The sequence below is a fragment of the Cetorhinus maximus genome, chromosome 8 (assembly GCF_964194155.1).
Source record: "Cetorhinus maximus chromosome 8, sCetMax3.hap1.1, whole genome shotgun sequence".
In the NCBI taxonomy this organism is placed as follows: domain Eukaryota; kingdom Metazoa; phylum Chordata; class Chondrichthyes; order Lamniformes; family Cetorhinidae; genus Cetorhinus; species Cetorhinus maximus.
Window position 1 is genome coordinate 51,299,720 of NC_135886.1, and position 20,762 is coordinate 51,320,481.

A 20,762-nucleotide genomic window follows, 5' to 3' on the forward strand; every position below is an offset into this window, starting at 1 on the left:
ATTGAATATACTGCAGGCAGTGTAACTACCCCTGCAAATATCAGAGAGGCAATGTCAGAGACAGCTGAGGATGTCACAGGCTTCCATCAGGGCCAAGGAGAGAAATCATGCCCTGGTGTTCCTCCAGTTTCGAGACCCCTCTCCCCCCTCTACCCCCACCAACACCTCCCCCCAACTTTATCCCTCCCCCTACCATCCTTCGGTTGCCCATAATGCATACTTTGGTTCTGTCTTCAACAAGGACACTAATAACTTACCAGAAATGCTGGGGAACACAGGGTTTAGCGAGAGGGAGGAACTGAAAGAAATCAGTATTAGTATGGAAATGGTGTTGGGGAAATTGATGAGATTGAAGGCCGATAAATTCCTGGGGCCTGATAACCTACATCCCAGAGTACTTAAGGAAGTGGCCCTAGAAGTAGTGGATGCATTGGTGGATATCTTCCGAGGTTCTATAGACTCTGGAACAGTTCCTACAGATTGGAGGGTAGCCAATGTAACCCCACTATCTAAAAAGGGAGGCAGAGAGAAAACAGGGAATTATAGACCAGTCAGCCTGACGTCGGTAGTGGGGAAAATTCTAGAGTCCATTATAAAAGATTTAATAGCTGAGCATGTGGAAAACAGTGGCAGAATTGGACAAAGTCAGCATGGATTTATGAAAAGGAAATCATGCTTGACAAATCTACTGAAATTTTTCAAGGATGTAATTAGTAGAGTTGATGAGGGGGAGCCAGTGGATGTGGTTTATTTGGACTTTCAGAAGGCTTTCAACAAAGTCCCACATAAGAAATTGACCGTGCAAAATTAAATCGCATGGGATTGGGGGTAATGTATTGAGATGGATAGAAAACTGGTTAGCAGACAGGAAGCAAAGAATAGGAATAAACGGGTCTTTTTCTGAATGGCAGGCAGTGACTAGTGGGGTACTGCAGGGATCGGTGCTGAGACCCCAGCTATTCACAATATAAATGATTTAGATGAGGGAATTAAATGTAATATCTCCAAATTTGCAGATGACACAAAGCTGGGTGGGAGGTTGAGCTGTGAGGAGGATGCAGAGTTGCTTCAGGATGATTTGGACAAGCTGAGTGAGTGGGCAAATGCATGGCAGATGCAGTATAATGTGGATAAATGTGAGGTTATCCATTTTGATAGCAAAAACAGGAAGGCAGATTATTATCTGAATGGCTATAAATTGAGAGAGGGGAATGTGCAACGAGACCTGGGTGTCCTTGTACACCAGTCGCTGAAGGTAAGCATGCAGGTGTGGCAGGCGGTAAAGAAGGCAAATGGTATGTTGGCCTTCATAGCCAGAGGATTCGAGTACAGGAACAGGGATGTCTTGCTGCAATTGTACAGGGCCTTGGTGAGACTACACATGGAATATTGTGTGCAGTTTTGGTCTCCTTATCTGAGGAAGGATGTACTTGCTGTAGAGGGAGTGCAGCAAAGGTTAACCCGACTGATTCCTGGGATGACGGGACTGACATATGAGGAGAGGTTGAGTCGATTAAGATTATATTTGCTGGAGTTCAGAAGAATGAGGGGGCATCTCATAGAAACCTATAAAATTCTAACAGGACTAGACAGGGTAGATGCAGGAAGGATGTTCCCGATGGTGGTGGAGTCCAGAGCCAGGGGTCACAGTCTGAGGATATGTGGTAGACCATTTAGGACTGAGGTGAGGAGAAATTTCTTCACCCAGAGAGTGGTGAGTCTGTGGAATTCGTTACCACAGAAAGTAATTGAGACCAAAACATTGTATGTTTTCAAGAAAGAGTTAGATATAGCTCTTGGGGTGAAAGGGATCACAGAGTATGGGGAGAAAGCGGGAGCAGGCTATTGAGTTGGATGATCAGCCATGATCATAATGAATGGCGGAGCAGGCTCGAAGGGCCGAATGGCTTAGTCCTCCTCGTTTCTATGTTTCTAATTGGGAACCATAGTCACAGTGGTGTCAAACAGTTTCATATAGGTTTAGCAAAACTTCGCTTTTGACTCTATTCCTCTATTTATAAACCCATTGAAAGCTCAGATTTCAGTATGATACATTATACAACCATGGCTTTGTCAGACAATTACACAGTCTGGCCATTCATATTATGCAACCAGCTCCGCTTCTTTGAACCTGGCCCTATGAAATACCTGGACAGTAACATACTAAAGACTTGAACTTCACAAGTACCGCAACCAACAGTTGTATGTATAAATGAGAAATTCTTGAACCAACAGTGACATATTCTGTTGCTGCATGACTCCTGGCCCGGGATTTTCCATGCCTGCCGGCGTCGGGCGTGTGCAGTGGCTTGAGCGGACGATATGGCACAATTGGTTTCACCACGGCGTGAACCCAGTTTGTGATTGTCCACTCAGCCTGCTGATGGTGGGCCGGCTTTCCCTCCATCAGACGTCGGGAACCTCATTGTAATACATCTGCATATCATTACTAGGCCATTCCGCCACAATCATCTCAGCCGTCCGCTCAATTCGGCGGGAAAACACACCGACGTGTTTCACAACAGCACATAAGCGACGTGCACCTGGCGGGCTGCACTTCACTCGGGACTTCTGGGTTTGTTTGCCTACCTTGCTTCAGTCAGCACTTGCAGTCATCAGCACCAGGCTTCACAGATAACATCACATCACTTTTAGGGGGGCTTGCAGCGGTTCTCTACCTACCAGATCAGCTATATGTGGGTGGCTTTTCAATGGCTGCAGGGCTGGGACTTGCTTGGCGAGGGGGGAGAAGTGTCCTCAGGCAAGGGAAGAGGCTGCAGGATGAGGGCTGTATTGCAGAAAGTGGGTAACTCAGGGTGTGTGTGGGGCACATGTTGATCAGGGCAAGTGGCCTCAAGATGGTGAGAGCTGAGGAGGCAGTCAGCAGAGATGAGGCCAGATGGACATATGAGGGTATGTGTGTGAGATGGCTCTGGTTCTGGTTCTGAACGTGTTCTTCTAAGTGTTCTATGTTCCCTCCTGACCTTGATCAGTCCTCAGTTGATGGTAAATATGAGTGTGCGAATGTGAGGGATCATGAGAGTGAGATAACGTGAGAGTGAGAAGAGAATGTGGGAGAGTGAGAAAATGTGAGGGTGAGAGAATGTGAGAGTGAAAGAATGTGAGAGTGAGTGAACGTAATAGAGTGTGTGTGTGTGTGTGTGAGACAGTGTGAAAGAGACTGAGAGAGAGGCAGAGAAAGAGAGTATGAATGTGAGTAAGAATGTGTGAGAACCCTAAGACTTGGAGTGAACCAGGCACACACACACGCCCACACGCGCACATACGTAAATAAAAAGGCTGCTCCTCCTCCTCTCCCTCAGTTGCCACAATTGTTTTCTCCCCTTCAGCAACTGCAGGGGTGGCTTCTGAGTGACATGGGGTACCCACAGAAGACCTGTCTCATGACACCTGCGTGCATCCTACAAAGCCCAGCAGTGGAGAGGTGTAATGTCACCCATGCCTGAACAAGGACAACAATCAAGCCATCAAGTGCTGAAAATGAGGTTCTGCTGCCTGGACCATTCAGGTGGAACACTGTAGTACCCGCCAGTGAGAGCCTCCAGTCTCATTGTGGCCTTCTGTGTGCTACACAACCCTGAGCAACTTGAGGAATTTGCAAAAGGGGCGATGGAGGAGCCAGATACCTCCTCAGACAAGGAAGAAGCGGAAGAAGCTGATGTTTATGAGTGAGTGGATTGTATGGCTGCAGATGCTAGGGCAATGGAGCAAGGTGCCAGACCAGGCCTGTGACACCCTCAATGCATCCAGATTCCAGGCAAATGATGCCCTTGCAAGATCTCTTGATCTCCTCTTCAATAAAAGTCGCAATGGAACTGCCAGCAAAACCGCAACATTCCTTCCAGACCAACCTACATTCCCACGACCTCTGGCATCTAGAAGAAAAAATGCTGCAGGCCCTTGGCATGAACAAGCCCAAATGCATGATTTTGCGGAAGCCACATTTCTTAGTGACACAAGCAATGCCTTACTAAGAACTCTATGCGTTCACATGCAGTATATGGAATTCCTCAGCTACAGACGTTGTTTAGGCAACAGCTTCTGATGGATGATAAGCCTGTGAGCACAACCCGATAGCTTGCCAGCTAGGTTCCAAACCCTCTCAGATATGAAGGTTGCCTGAGATAAAAACCTGCACATGTCAATATATTCAAGAGATGCCACTACTTCCGAGGCCATACAATAAATTGTATTTCCATGGGCCTACATCACCCATCGTTGATTGTCCATGAAGTGCAGCGTCCTGCAATGTACTCATCAGTTGGTACATTTCGCAAAGTAATGATCATTGGCTTCCAGGGAATAAATGCCTGCCCAGGTACCCTTTAAATATAGCACCCAAATTGACAACAGTGGGGTTGTCAACTTCTTGTCTGTCTCCACCACATGATTGGCTGGGTTCCTTGTACATGAATAATTAATTGGCTGGTCGCTGTATGATTGCACATGGCCAGCCGTCCCGCCTACGAGCAGAAGTGTCATGCACTCCTGGTCTCCCTGTCAGGACCCAAGAAGCAAGAGAAAGTTTCTGCCCATTGTGTTCAATTCTGGACACCTCACGGCTCGAGCATTCTTCCTAAAATGTGAAGGTTGAAAACACCTGTTGTTGGGAAAATGCTAGAATACATTATTAAAGAGGTCATTTAGGGAAATGATTTGACAAATTTATTAGAGTTCGTTAAGGATGTAACAAACAGGGTGGATAAAGGGCAATAGATGTAGTGCATTTAGATTTCCAAGAGGCATTTGATAAGGCGCCACATGAAAGTTTACTACACGATAAGAGCTTATAGTGTTGGGGGTGGTAAATTAGCATGGATCGATGACTGGCTAACTAAATGTATGGGATAAATGGGTCATTTTCAGGATGCCAAACTGTAACTAGTGGAATGTCACGGGGATCTGTACTGGGATCTCAACTATTTACGATCTACATTTATGCCTTGGATGAAGAGATCAACTTTATTGTAGTCGTATGTGCTGATGATATAATGATAGGTAGGAAAGCCAAGTTGTGAGGATGATAGGGTCTGCAAAGGGATACAAAAAGGTTAAGTGAGTGGGGAAAAATTTAGCAGATGAAAGCATGAATTTTCATTTCAGAGATGAAGGGCTCCATGCCTTTGCCAATATGACGCCAGAGTTCCGATTCTGGAAGCCCCACCCCCAAACTCAACACCCACCATGTTCACCGGGGGCGTGGGAGATGGGGTGGGGTGATGGGGGGATTGTACTTTGCACCACTATGATTCATGGAGGCAGCTGCACATGTAAAAGTGTAGCTGCCTTCAAAGAGATCCAATTTTTGTCACTGAGATTTCCAAAGCATGATTTGAGGGCTTTAGACATTTGAAGAAAAGATCTAAAACTGCCAGAGTTATTTGAGGTAGGTAAGGTACTCTTTGGGATAAGTCAGGTGTCCTTTGGAAGAGGTTATGTGCCCTTTAGGAGAGGTCCAGTGCCCTTTGGGAGAGTACAGGTACTCCTTTGAGATTGTTCAAAGTAGACATGAATGTGAGTAAAAAGTGGGTAAGCTTTGTGGAACTGTCGAGCTGTCAAGTTAATTAAATCTCCAGGCTCTTTAAATTTTTGAAAATAAATCATCCAACCTGAAAACAATAGGTGCTTGCTATTACTTATTTTGTTGACATAAGGATCAGTGCTGCTTGACTGCGGCCACAACCTATCACAATCACAGTGGGGATCCTGTATGTTCACAGTTTGATTGACAGCTCCAAGCAGTTATAAAAAGATTAGCTGTCTTTGATGTGGGGCTATGAATGCATATATGTTTTTATAAGAGATTAAGTACTTGAAGGGAATGTTTTTTTATAAGGGATTTAAATGTTAACAGTGAGAGTGATTTTTAAATATAATGACGTCTGCAATAGATACTTAGAAATTTATTTTATTTCATCCCACCATGGCTCCTGAGGTCTACCCATGATGGATACTGGGTGAGTTGAGATGGGGGGTGTGGGAGAATCTAAAACTAGGGATCACTGTTTAAAAATAAGGGGTCACTCATTTAAGACAGAGATAAGGAGAATTTTTTTTCTCTCAGAGGGTCGTGAGTCTTTGGAACTCTTCCTCAAAAGGTGGTGGAAGCATAGTCTTTGAATATTTTTAAGGCAGAGCTGAATAGATTCTTGATTAATAAGGGGGTGAGAGGATATTGGGGGTAGGCAGGAATGTGGAGTTGAGGTTACATCAGATCAGCCATGATCTTATTGAATGGCGGAGCAGGCTCAAAGGGCAGAGTGGCCTACTCCTGTTCCTAATTCATATGTTTGTATGTTCATATTAAATAGAGATGTTCAGAATGGTTTTAATGGATTAAACAGAGAGAAACTGTTTCCATTTTCTGGCGGGTAACTGGAGGACATAGATTTAAGATAATTGGCAAAAAAAAAGGTGTTGAGTAGAATATTTTAATGTAAGTTGTTATGATCCTGAATGTACTGCCTGAAAGGTTGGTAGAAGCACATTAAATTGAAACATTATAAAGGGATATATACGTGAGAAGGAAAAATATTGCTGTGTGGGACAAGTAAAGGGAGTGGGACTAATGGGGTAGTTCATTCAAAGAGCCAGCAAAGGCACAATGGGCTGATTTGGACAATCTGTGATGTACAATTCTAAGTGCTTCCTTTAATTTTTAGCTCATTATAACTTTCTGGCTTCCAACAGAGATTGGTAGTGGTAATGACCTTATAAGGCTCATGATGATGGGGAATGGTTAAGTAGTCTCTGGAGATCTATCTTGAAAACTTCAATTTATCCATAGGACCTCTGCAGGTTCTTTGATTAGCAAGAATTTGAAGGAAACAGCACTAACTTTTCTGGGTGCCCCTACATTTGGGTCTTCATCAAGCGTAGAGAATGGAATGAGGCAGGAAGTCAGGAACGTCCAATTCCTACCTCATTCAAATGGATTTATCGACCAGTGACTACTTTAGTCACAGGCCAAAGTCTTGTCCCCACACAGCTCCAGAAATTCTTCAGCACCATTAAGGGAAAGGACGGCAGAATCACTGGCTATTGCCACTTTGCACCCAAGGAACTGAGCCCAAAAATTTGCCCTTTAATATTTTAGTTACTAACTTCCGCTGATAGCACTGCTTTTATATACTGCTCTTTGGCCGCAGCCTTCCAATCTGTCTTAGGCATCATCTGCACAAATATGCTGTTCACTAATGATTACACAACTGACTGATTTACCAGTTAGTTCTCTAGAGTATTGCTGAAATAAGAGACATACTGTCGAGGTTTTTCATCTTGTACTCATCAGGACAGAATCACAAGAATACCAAGGCCAGAATCTTCTGTTCGGCATGTGGGGGTGGGCTGCACATGCTGACGCGTAAAATAATGCGCGGCGACATTTTTGCGTGCATCCCAACGTCACTGTGCGTCATTCTGATCTTCCGCTCGGCGGGCACGCACCGGAGTCGGCTGTGCGCCCGCCGAACTGTCAAAGGCCTATTAAGGCCATTAATTATGCAATTAACCCTAATGAGAAAGCTGCCCATCCAACTTTAAGGTTGGCGGGCAGGCAAAGAGCCCAGGCGGTCTTCGCATTTGTCATGAAACCTCTTCCATGGGTGGGATGAGGTTTCATGAAGGGTTTATTAATTGATTCAATTTTTAATTTAAAATTCATAAACATGTCCCAGCTCATGCGACAGTGTCAAATGAGGGGACACACCTGAATAATTTTATTTTTTTATTTTTAACTATTTTTTGCGCTGAACTTAATCTCCCTGAGGCACGGAGCTGCCTCAGGGAGATTTCTGCGCTCTTTCGCGGGTGTGCGCGAAAGAGCGCAGGCCCCGATTCTCCCTCCTCTTCCCGCCCGTACAGGTAGCACTGAGCACTTCTGGGTGTGTGTCACGCTGAGTGGGCCTTAATTAGCCCGTCCACGTAAAATGGCGGCGCACAGCCTATTGCGGCCGGCGATCAACTCCACGCCTGTCCGTGCCCACTCCTGACATGCCCGCCTCCCCCAAATCTCAAAGTGAACAACAATTTATACTGCGTGAGAAGAGGGTGCTGACTGGTTGGCAAGTAGACTCTGATTGGTAAAGGCTTTGCTGTGGAGAATGCACCAGGGAACAGCTAACTGCCAAGTTTTTGTTTAAATTCAAACCAGGCAAATTGACTCTTGATTGGCCAAGGCATTGCCATGGAGAATGAACCAGGGAATGGCTGATCCCCAAGCTTTTGTTTAGTCGAAAAAGTGGCAATGTGTGACATGTACTTTCTGTTTGCAAAGGACAGGGCCCTGTGTGTTAATATATGCATAAGTGAGACATACTGTGAGCCCGTCTGATAATCTTAAATTGGCTGTTAGTGTAATTCTTAGCACAATTGGGATTGTTTAGTAAGTATTGCTTAATTGTGGAATCACATCTAATGTTGGACACTTCTGAATTTTGCAAGCACGGGTTGGTTGGGTACGGTCAGTAGTTTGCCTGTTGCGAATAGCTGAAAGGACGTGCTACTTGATACGATCCACCAGTAGTTGAGATGTACAGTCTATATTTTTCCTTTATTCTTTCATGGGATGTGGGCATAACTGGCAAGACCAGCATTTATCGCCCATGCCTAATTGCTCTTGAACTGAATGTCTTGCTAGGCCATTTCATAGGGTGGTTAAGAGTCAACCACATACCTGGTATCACACCGGCACTAAAATTTATAAATGCATTTATATATTTATAAATATTTAAATACATATATATATTTATTATAGTCTTTCCACCCCACCCCCACTAGAGTTGTACCTTGAGTATCCTGCCATCCATTCTTAATTAGCACTTTTCTTAGATAATATCACCACCTTCAACACCTCTTTGATCCTTTTGTCTGTGACATCTTTTGATTATCTGCTCCTATCACTGCTTGCTTGTCCCCACAACCACCCCACCCTCAACTTCTCTTTCCCCCTGCCCCCCACCTTAGACCAGCTTATATTTCACCTCTCTCCTAACTATACTTCAGTTCTGCCGAAGGGTCATGAGGACTCGAAACGTCAACTCTTTTCTTCTCCACCGATGCTGCCAGACCTGCTGAGTTTTTCCAGGTAATTCTGTTTTTGTCTTGGATTTCCAGCATCCGCAGTAGCTTTTAGCTTTTTGTTTTTATCTCTGTGTTTAATTGACTGTCACCTCTCTTCAAGAAATGCCTTCCCTGAAGAAGTACTGCTCTGTTCTCCGACAGGATTTCCGCCTGTCTCTTCTGCCCTGTTCACCTTCATTGCTTTCCACTTCTCTCCTGGTGTTTGACAAGGTGTTTACTAAAACCCGCTTTCACAGCCATATTTCCTTTCTCAGTGACTGTCTCCATCTCCGACTCACCCCACGTGGATTTCAACTGAAATTCCATCCCTCTTGTTTCGAACCCACCCAGGATTACAGGTATCTCCGGGACATAAAACGTTTCTCGGACTGCTGTTCCCGTCGCATTCTGAGATCCACACTCAGTGCCATGCGCCGCCATATGAACACACTCGACCTCTCCCTCCAGCAGCACCGCCGCACCCTTTATCAAAGCTGCGCGTGCCCCCAGTTTCAATTTATTCTTCGCCTCATTCGACGCCTCAATAAGAAACTTTTTCTCTTTCTCTCAAGTGCTAAGGAACGCAAGCTCCAACAACTCATCGACACCAACACCCATCTGGGACCCTCCACCCCTGCTTGTCCCTCCGTCCCCACCCCAACTTCCAATCCCAGCCCCAGCCACGTATTCACTATACCCCTTGACCTTCCCCTCTCCAATGCTGAACGTTCAGCGCTCAGCAAAGGACTTAGTTTCATACCCTTACGCCCTCATCTCAATGAATTTCGGGCTCGGCATGATGCTGAACTCTTCTTCTGCCGTCTTCGTCTCCATGCTCACTTCTTTGGGCAGGAGTCCTCTCCCCGTTCAACGGATCCTTTTACCCACCTCCAATATTCTCCCTCCACCTGGACCCCTCTGGATTCTTACCTTCTCTTGATCTTTTCATTGAGAACTGTCGGCGTGACATTAGCCGTCTCAATTTCTCTGCTCCTCTCACCCATTCTAATCTGTCTCTCTCTGAACTTACTGCACTCCATTCTCTCAGGTCCAACCCTGACATTGTCATCAAACCCGCTGACAAGGGTGGTACTGTTGTTGTCTGGCGCATTGACCTCTACCTCGCGGAGGCTGAGCGTCAACTCGCAGACACTTCCTCCTACCTCTCCCTGGACCATGACCCCACCACAGAACATCAAGCCATTGTTTCCAGGACTGTTACTGACCTCATCTCCTCTGGAGATCTTCCTCCCTCAGCTTCCAACCTGATAGTCGCCCAACCTCGGACGGCCCGCTTCTACCTCCTACCCAAAATCCACAAACAGAACTGTCCTGGCAGACCGATCGTGTCAGCCTGTTCCTGCCCCACGGAACTCATTTCTCGTTATCTTGACTCCCTTCTCTCTCCCCTTGTCCAGTCCCTTCCCACCTACATCCGTGATTCCTCTGACACCTTACGTCATATCAACAATTTCCAGCTCCCTGGCCCCAACCGCTTCCTCTTCACCATGGATGTCCAATCCCTCTACACCTCCATCCCCCACCAGGATGGTCTGAGGGCTCTTAGCTTCTTCCTTGAACAGAGGCCCGAACAATCCCCATCCACCACTACTCTCCTCCGTCTGGCTGAACTTGTTCTCACACTGAACAATTTCTCCTTTAACTCCTCTCACTTCCTCCAAATAAAAGGTGTGGCTATGGGTACCCGCATGGGCCCCAGCTACGCCTGTCTCTTTATGGGGTATGTGGAACATTCCTTGTTCCAGTCCTACTCCAGCCCCCTCCCACAACTCTTTCTCCGGTACATCGATGATTACTTCGGTGCTGCTTCATGCTCTCGTCGGGACCTGGAAAAATTTTATTAATTTTGCTTCCAATCTCCACCCCTCCATCATTTTCACATGGTCCATCTCTGGCACTTCTCTTCCCTTCCTTGACCTCTCTGTCTCAATTTCTGATGATAGACTGTCCACCAATATCCATTACAAGCCTACCAACTCCCACAGCTACCTCGACTACAGCTCCTCACACCCCGCTTCCTGTAAAGACTCCATCCCATTCTCTCAGTTCCTTCGTCTCCGTCGCATCTGTTCTGATGACGCTACCTTCAAAAACAGCTCCTCTGACATGTCCTCCTTCTTCCTTAACCGAGGTTTTCCACCCACGGTCGTTGACAGGGCCCTCAACCGTGTCCGGCCCATATCCCGCGCATCCTCCCTCACGCCTTCTCCTCCCTCCCAGAAACATGATAGGGTCCCCCTTGTCCTCACTTATCACCCCACCAGCCTCCGCATTCAAAGGATCATCCTCCGCCATTTCCGCCAACTCCAGCATGATGCCACCACCAAACACATCTTCCCTTCACCCCTTCTGGCGGCATTCCGTAGGGATCGTTCCCTCCGGGACACCCTGGTCCACTCCTCCATCACCCCCTACTCCTCAACCCCCACCTATGGCACCTCCCCATGCCCACGCAGAAGATGCAACACCTGCCCCTTCACTTCCTCTCTCCTCACCGTCCAAGGGCCCAAGCACTCCTTTCAAGTGAAGCAGCATTTGACTTGCATTTCCCCTAACTTAGTCTACTGCATTCGTTGCTCCCAATGCGGTCTCCTCTACATTGGAGAGACCAAACGCAAACTGGGCGACCGCTTTGCAGAACACCTGCGGTCTGTCTGCAAGAAAGACCCAAACCTCCCTGTCGCTTGCCATTTTAACACTCCACCCTGTTCTCTTGCCCACATGTCTGTCCTTGGCTTGCTGCATTGTTCCAGTGAAGCCCAACGCAAACTGGAGGAACAGCATCTCATCTTCTGACTAGGCACTTTACAGCCTTCCGGGCTGAATATTGAATTCAACAACTTTAGATCTTAAACTCCCCCTCCCCCTATCCCCACCCCATTTCTTCCCCCTCCCCCTTTTTTTTTCAATAATTTATATAGATTCTTCTTTTCCCACCTATTTCCATTATTTTTAAATCTACAACTAATACCTTGTTAGTCTTTCCACCCCACCCCCACTACAGCTTTACCTTGAGTATCCTGCCATCCATTCTTAATAGCACTTTTCTTAGATAATATCACCACCTTCAACACCTCTTTGATCCTTTTGTCTGTGACATCTTTTGATTATCTGCTCCTATCACTGCTTGCTTGTCCCCACAACCACCCCACCCTCAACTTCTCTCTCCCCCTGCCCCCCACCTTAGACCAGCTTATATTTCACCTCTCTCCTAACTATGCTTCAGTTCTGCCGAAGGGTCATGAGGACTCGAAACGTCAACTCTTTTCTTCTCCACCGATGCTGCCAGACCTGCTGAGTTTTTCCAGGTAATTCTGTTTTTGTTTTTTGACTAAAATTTATAAACCACATTACTCATTTGTGTGGTAGGCAGAATGTCTTTTTGGCTTGATGGCAGCATCTTGTTAGTGGAGAGCACCACCCGTGTTGCTGCTGCATAGTAGCAGCATGAAATGGCTAGTTTCTCTTGTTACTCAAATTTTTGAGACACCTTAACCTTCCAGGGTAACCTGAGATAGACTGGGCACTTTTTGGGACCCAAAATTGTGAGATAGCATGGCTTCCCAAAATCGTGAAGCTGTTGCATTTTCCAGAACAGGCTTGAATGGCTGAAAGTCCTACTCCTGCTTTTCTATCCCTGTGTTCTGTGGTTGTGTGTATGCATTGTGGAAGTGAATGAGAAGAGAGGGCAAGACACAAGTGAATGGCATTATGGCATAGAATGAGGGATGCTTCTAGCTTTATCTCTTTAGTGTTCTTGAGAAAGCGGTCTAGGGTGGCCTCCAAGGGAGTCAAGGAATTGTAAATTCTGAACCCAAAGTTTGGGACTGTTTTCCCATATTGGGTTCCATTTTGTGTGCAAGGAGCAAAATAAGATGAAAGAGAAAGAACTTGCATTTATAAAGCACTTTTCATGACATCAAGACACCCCAAGGCACTTTAATCCGATTAAATATTTTTGAAGTGTAATCACTGTTGAAATGCAGGAAATGCAACAGCCAATTTGTGCAAAGCAATGTGCCACAAACAATGTAATGCTGGCCATGTAATGGTCTACTCATTTTCCTATGTTCCTTCCTATGTTGAGGCGTACTGCATCTCATGCTTTTCCATTCTTATACTGTAGCATAATAATAAAATAACAGTTGATACTACCAACTCTCACAGCTACCTCGACTACAGCTGCTCATACCCTGCTTCCTGTAAGGACTCCATCCCATTCTCTCAGTTCCTTTGCTTCCATCGCATCTGTTTTGATGATGCCATCTTCCATGGCGCTTCTGACATGTCTTCCTTCTTCCTTAACTGAGGGTTCCCTCACCCTGTGGTTGACAGAGCCCCTAACTGAGCCTGAACCATCTTCTGTGCCTCTGCCTTCATTCCTTCCCCTCCCTTCCAGAACCATGATATTGTCCCCCTTGTCCTCACTTTTCACCCCACTACCCTCTGCGTTCAAAGGATCATCCCGTGCCATTTACGCCAACTCCAGCATGATGCCACTACTAAACACATCTTCCCCTCCCCCCTCCCGGTCACCACTCTGTAGGGACTGTTCCCTCCGTGACATCCTGGTCCACTCCTTCATCACCCCGAACACCTCATCCCCTTCCCACGCCACCTTCCCATGCAATTGCAGAAGGTGCAACACCTGCCCCTTTACCTCCACTCTCCTCACCATCGAAGACCCCCTCCTTTAAGGTGAAGCAGTGCTTCACTTGCACCTCCATCAATTTGGTCTATTGCATTCGTCGCTCCCCATGCAGTCTCCTCTACATTGGCGAGACCAAACGCAGACCGGGTGACCGCTTTGTGGAACATCTTCGCTCAGCCCGCGAGCATGACCCAGATCTCCTTGTCACTTGCCATTTCAACACGCCATCCCACTCTCATGCCCACGTCTGTTGTTGGCCTTCTGCGGTGTTCCAGTGAAGCCGAACCCAAATTGGATTCCTCTTCTTCTGATTAGGCAGCTTACAACCTTCTGGACTTACCATTGAGTTCAACAACTTCAGACCATGAACTCTGACCTCTATCTTCACCCCTTTTTAAATGTTTTCTTTATTTATTTTTATTTTACATTTACTCATTTATATATATCTTTAATCCTTTTTCCCCAACCGCCACCCTCTCCCCTACCACAGGGCCAACTGCCATTTGTTTCTTTGTTGTTCTTTCACAGAGTGCTAACCCTTGTTCTGCTTTTAACACACTCTGCTTTCTTACCTTTATGCCACTATCAGCACCTTCTTTAGTCTTCACCACTACCTTTAACACTTCCCTTGTCTTGTGTCCATGGCATCTTTGTCAACCTCTCCTTAGCCCCCACCTATTGCTGACCTTCTAACTTGCTGTACCTGCCCCACAACCCCCCACCCCACCATAAATAGTATAAATTCCATCACATCTCTACTTATCTTTACCTCTGAAGAAGAGCCATACAGACTGGAAACGTTAATTCTGTTTCTCTCTCCACAGATGCCGCCAGACCTGTTGAGTTTTTCCAGCATTTTCTGTTTTTATTTAAGATTTCCAGCATCCTCAGTATTTTGCTTTTATAACAACTGATACTATTTTGTTGCAGTAAAAGAAGAAATGGAACAAAAAGAACAGCTCAAGAATAAGTATCAACAACAACTGAATGATAAAGAGAATGAGGTATTTTAATGGTTAGATGGTAAAGCTTAAACGAATGTTCTTTTATATGTATATTCTCTATATATCAATGAGGATAAGACTTGCTTTTGTCACATTAGGGTAAATTTTATGATTGAATAGTGGGCCTGGGGAATCCCATTGATGAAGCCTCGGAGTATTGCTGCAGTATGTCTTATCTTTGGTGCACACTTTGTCCTCAGTGCACTAGGGGTGGAGGGAATGCATGTTTAAGGTGATGGATAGGGTGTCAGCAATATATCAGGATGATTTGCACAGGGACTGAAGTTCAGAAATTTCTTGGATTAGGCCTAGAGTCTACTCTTCCAGCAATCACATGGCCCATTTATTTTACATCAGATCAGGTCTGATTTCACTGGAAGCTGTTATTGTCAGTGAATAATACTCTACTTAAGGATTCAAAAATTATTTAAGTTTTGCTGGCCAGCAATTTTGGACCCCCTAAAAGTGTAAATTTGATGATGATCCTGTTCTTTGAGATTTCTATCTTTAAAGCAATTAATGCTGGTTTAGGATTTTTTCTCATTTTTTTCGATTATGTTTGCATTTTGTTTGCTGCATTTTTGTACTTTGTTTTTTACTTATCTCATTCACTTTTTTTATTTTCTGATTTCATGCTTATTTATTCATTCATGGCATTTATTTCTCACCCCTAATTGTTCTTGAGAAGGTAGTGATGAGCCACCTTCTTGAATTGTTACAGTTGGTGTAGTCAAGATACTTCCACAATTAGTTTGTGACTTCCAAGATTTTGATCCAGTGACAATGAAGGAACGGCAATATTTTTCCAAATCAGGGTGGTTAGTGAGTTGGAAGGGAACTTGGAGTTGGTGGTGTTCCCGTCCACCTGCTTCTCTTGTCCTCCTAGGCGAGGTTGTGGGAGTCCTCAACATTGACTCTGGACCCCATGAAGCCTCATAGCATCAGGTCAAACGTGGGCAAGGAAACCTCCTGCTGATTACCACCTACTGCCCTCCCTCAACTGATGAAGCAATATTCCTCCATGTTGAACACCACTTGGAAGTAGAACTGAGGGTGTCAAGGGCACAGAATTTACTTTGTGGAGGTGAGGAGGCGGGGTGAGTGTCTTCAATGTTCATCACCTGATGCGGCTTGGTAGCACCATTACTGACCGAGTTGGCCGAGTCCTAAAGGACATAGCTTCTTGACTGGGTCTGTGGCAGGTGGTGGGAGGACCAACTAGAGGAAAAAACGTGCTCAATCTCAACCTCACCAATCTATCTGTCATAAATGCATCTGTCCATGACAGTATTGGTAGGAGTAACCACTGAACAGTCCTTGTGGAGACAAAGCCTCATCTTCACATAGAGAATACTCTCCATCGTGTCATGTGGCATTACCAGCTGTCATGTTGTTATACTGATATAAAGACACCAATCATAAGGGCTTGGGTAAGTACATTGCGGGCTTGTTTATTTAGACTAGGCACATGAAAACAGATATACATGGATAGAAAGCTTGAAGACATTGGAGCTGTGCTGTATTCAGGCGAAAGTGAAACTAAGACTGAATCGCATGACACACATCCCTTCTAGTGATGTCATGCCATTATCCCTTAAAGGCATAATTACAAAATCCCCCTTTTTAAAGATACTTTCCCCCCTTCCAAAGAAGTATAACTATTTACAATATATGTTTATGTGTAGTCACCATTACAGAAGTGATGACTGATGAATTTATGAGCCTCTAAAGCGTAAAGGTAATCTGCTGGTACGCCCAGATCTTGTAATGGTAACCTTGTCTCGAGGTTTCTTTAATTGCTCACAGTATGCTCTGGGGTTGTCATTCATGGATGTTGTTCCTGGTTGCATTTGGACTCTAGTCCTTGATGCAGTAGGACTGCATGGTGGTTGAGGAGCTGGAATGGATCTGATTTGTCCTTGTTTATGCCTCACCGTTGCACCTTTGTCTGTAATGACTTCATAGGACCTTGTGACAAATCCTTGTCACCTCGGCTGGTTGCCACGTACCTTCTGTGGGATCCTAGATGCGAGCTTGTTGCTCCAACTTTAAACTTGGCAATTCTGTACCTGCATTTTTATCATGCACAATGGTGATTTTCTCTTTCAGTTTTAAAAGTTGCTCTCCAGTTTCTGAGAAAGTAGAATGTGTAAGTGTAGGTCAATTGGTATGGACTGGTCTGCCAAATAAAGAGCTCTGCCAGTGTCGGAATAGTTAGACTTGTAAGATTTTGGATTTGGGGGCCACAGACACCTAAGCTAGGCAAAAGATAAAAGCAAAATACTGGAAATCTGAAGAAACAGAAAATACTGGAAAAACTCAGCAGGTCTGACAGCATCTGTTGAGAGAGAAGCAGTTAATGTTTTGAGTCCATATGACTCTTCTTCAGAGCTAAAGAGAAGTAGAAAAGTACTTAAGATAGGTAGTTGACTATTCGTAAGTAATTTTAAAATAGTTTACTAAGAAGCAACAGTTTTGATATGACGCATTAATTCGACAGAAAATGTATACGACCCGTGACAGTTGAGAATGGTTTACCGATCCCATAGGATGAATGAACGGTTGGCACAGTGTGTTTTGATCTCAGTAGTTTATGATAGCAACATTCTTTAGCCGAAGTACTAGGGAACTCTTCCCTTGGTCTTTCTCCTCCTCCTCTGGTCCACCTTCCATCTAAAAAAGGCGGCTGCCTGGTAAGCACTGTCACTTGACCAGGACTGACCCTGCCTGCGAGCACCTGTTAATATATCCTTTTTCTGGGGGCTGGTAGCTTACCCAATGTCACTCACCTATTCGAACCATCTTGAGCAATGGATACAGGACAGATATCCAACATGTCATGGGGTCACTTGCCCCCTTGTCCGTCACCCTGCTTGAGGTCAGCTTTTTACCTCATGTTCAGGATCAGATTTTCTGGCCCTTTCTAAACACTTGAATTGATAATTGACACCTGTCATAAATGCACCTGTCCACAAGACAGATGCATTGGTACACAAGATGCCATCCTACCAACTTAGGAATGTCAATATGGAAGCCTGGACCAAGTGACCGTGATGTTTCAAGGGACTGTTTAGAATTGTTGCCTGCTTAGGAATTGCCATTCCAGAGAGAGAATCAATACTGTGTTAGCTAATCTCATAAGAGTGCTATATTCTTCATGAAATACCAGTTTACCAAAGGCCCTAATTTCTTAAACACTTAAAGGTGTCGCTCTCAGAAGCAGCAGTGTAATGTGTAGATCTTGCTTGGTCTGCCTACATTTGAGAACTAGGGCTTTCACTGTGAGAATCATTCGTTTAGCTAGGCAGTTACATATAGGGGAATGAGGAAAAGAAGTAGTGTGATTGATATTCTGCTTTTCCTACAGCTCCTGAAATTGCTTACCAATATATTGCAGACCATTATCTGTGATGATTTCTCTAAGCGCGCCAAGTGAATTGAAAATAGCACTTAGATTGTGCACGACAGTTGTGCTTGACATATTGTGCTACTGTCAAATAATGGGGTACTTGGTAAAGTAGTTGATGATCTTGATGAAGTCAATATCATGGACATGAAAGAGGTCGGATGTGATTTTGGTCCAAGGATGGGTAGGCACTTCATGTGGAACCAGTGGTTCTTTGTCTTGGCATATACTCTTGAATGCCTTGCACTTCTTGACGATAAGTTCAGTATCACTGTTCATACCTAGCCATTAGACTGACTCTCTAGCAAGTCTTCTCGTCTAACCTATACCCATGTATGAGTGATGAAGTTGTTGAAGAATATCAGGTCACAAAGATTTGGGTATGATGAGGCCTGCCTTTGAAAACGACTCCCTGGGATATGCCTAGTTCGTCCCAATAAGGCCAAAGTGGTCTCACCTGTTCGTGTACATGCTGAATTGAATCAGGCCATCCTTTTCATGATGGTTTTCCACAGTTTCTGTAGTGTGGAAGCTTTCGCCGTTTCTTCTTGTAGCTGCTGGCATTTGCGTTGTGCAAAATGTATCAGATCAATTTGGAGTACATCTTCAAGTTTGGTGTCAATGAAGTCAACTTGAAGATCCAAGGATATATCTATTTTCGCTGGGTTGGGCGATCTGCTAAGTGTATCCGATGTGACCATCAAGTTACCTAGCTTGTACCTCTGATCTCACAGTTGTAATGTTGAATCTTTATGAAGGGGTGTTGCAATCTTGGGGGTGCACTGGTCAATGGTTTTCACCAAATAATCTCCAGTGGCTTGTGGTTGGTCTCTATCAAAAAATTTTTGCCAAATAAATAGGTATGAAAACACATGATCCAAACACTAAAGCTAATGTTTCCCACTTGACGTTGGAGTACTTTGATTGTGTAATGGACAGAGATTTTGAAGCAAATGTAATGGGTTTGCCTTCTTGCAGTATGCATGCTCTCAGACCTTTCTGCGAGGCATCTATCTCCAGGGTGGTAGTCTCCAATATTGATGCTTCTGATAATGACTTTCAGTGCTTCTGAGCAATGGATACAGGACAGAGGTATTGGGAGTCTTTGTGCCACAGAAAAGGCAAATCCTTTCTCAACAAGTCCCTTAGTGAGGATGATTTTTGAGAAAATTGGGAATGTATGGAGATGGGAAATTAAAGAGACCTAAACTAATTCAAAGATTGTCTTTATCTTGAGGAGTTGGCATGGATTTAATATCTTCTATTTTACTTGGATCAGGACACATGCCATCACTGGAATAAATTGAACCAAAGAAATTGATCTGCTGCACGTTGATGGTACATTTCACACTGTTGAACACAAATCCTTCATTACATGCTGCTTGCATCAATAAGTGCAGATTATGGTCATGTTCTTGCTTCATTTGTCCCAGAACAGCAATGTCAACGGCATTACAGTTACATCCTGGCACAGTGCATGTGATGCGGTCTAGAAAGAGCTTGAAAGAGATCCTGGCCAACAGATAGTCTGAAAGGAAGTCATTGAAAACAGTATCATCTGAATGGGGTATGAAATGTAGTAAGTTCTTGGGACTTCTCCGTGAGATGTATTGACCAGTAACCATGCTTGGCATCAAGCCTCGTAAAGAATTTTGCATCTGCAAATCTTGGATTTAACTCTTCTAATGTGGGTCTTTTGTAAGGATAATGTTTCAAAGCTGTGTTTAAATATCATGGATCATAGCATACTCTCAATGATCCGTCCTTCTTCATGAAACACATAATTGAGTTACACGAGCTTGCGTGCTCTTATAATTTTCTACTAATTCTGTCTTTCTCCATTTTGCCTAATTCAACCTTCAATTTGTCTTGTAAGTGAATGCTGCTCTCATGTAGAGGATCAATTGACAGGCTTGCATTCTCCTGCAAGAGTGATTTTGCAGCTCTCTTGAAACTGCTAATTTTGTTGAAACATTCTCAATATTTTGATGTTAGGTCATGAACTGAGGTGACAGGAGTAGCTTCTGAGTTTGACCTGACTTGAAATTAGTTGGACATAACATGGATTGTCACTAGTGTGAGGTCATGGCATGCTGATAGACCTGCAATCGCTGGGCCTTTAGTCTTCATGATGTAGAACATCTGTGAAACCGAGGAGGATTGATTGTAATTGCACTCCAGAACTATGAATACTGCCCATGGAATAAGTGAATCGTTGTACGCTGAAAATTTTGCCTTAGTAACTCTCGCCATAGCCTTTGATGTCTGTGGATACATGTCTTTTAGAATCCGCAGAGGTAGGATGTTGGCACTTGCCCCTGTATCAATCTTGGCCAATGACAAGTAGTTTTACCAACTTTCCTAGGGCAGATAATTTGAATCTTGGCAAACACTTTGGATGGTGTGATGGCACCTAAGGTTTTCCATGAAATTGATGGTCGAAAACGTGTTCACTGCTCTTCGTCTCGTTGCGCATATCATCTTCGTGTTTTAGTTTGTCAGTCACCTCAGGTATATGTTTGTGATAGGATACCGAACGGTCATCCTTTTTGCTTAAAGGTACCCATTGTGTATGGTCGGTTTGGATCAGTGCACAGCT

The 20,762-nt window shown here is 44.6% G+C and overlaps 1 protein-coding gene across 1 annotated transcript in view; it reads left to right on the forward strand.

The window, feature by feature from the left end:
• sycp1 (synaptonemal complex protein 1) overlaps positions 1–20,762 on the forward strand; it is a 270,092-nt gene that overhangs the window by 39,340 nt on the left and 209,990 nt on the right. The window contains exon 5 of the mRNA XM_078546139.1: positions 14,684–14,757. Coding sequence (XP_078402265.1) covers positions 14,684–14,757 — 74 coding nt within the window. The remainder of the gene's footprint in view (positions 1–14,683; positions 14,758–20,762) is intronic.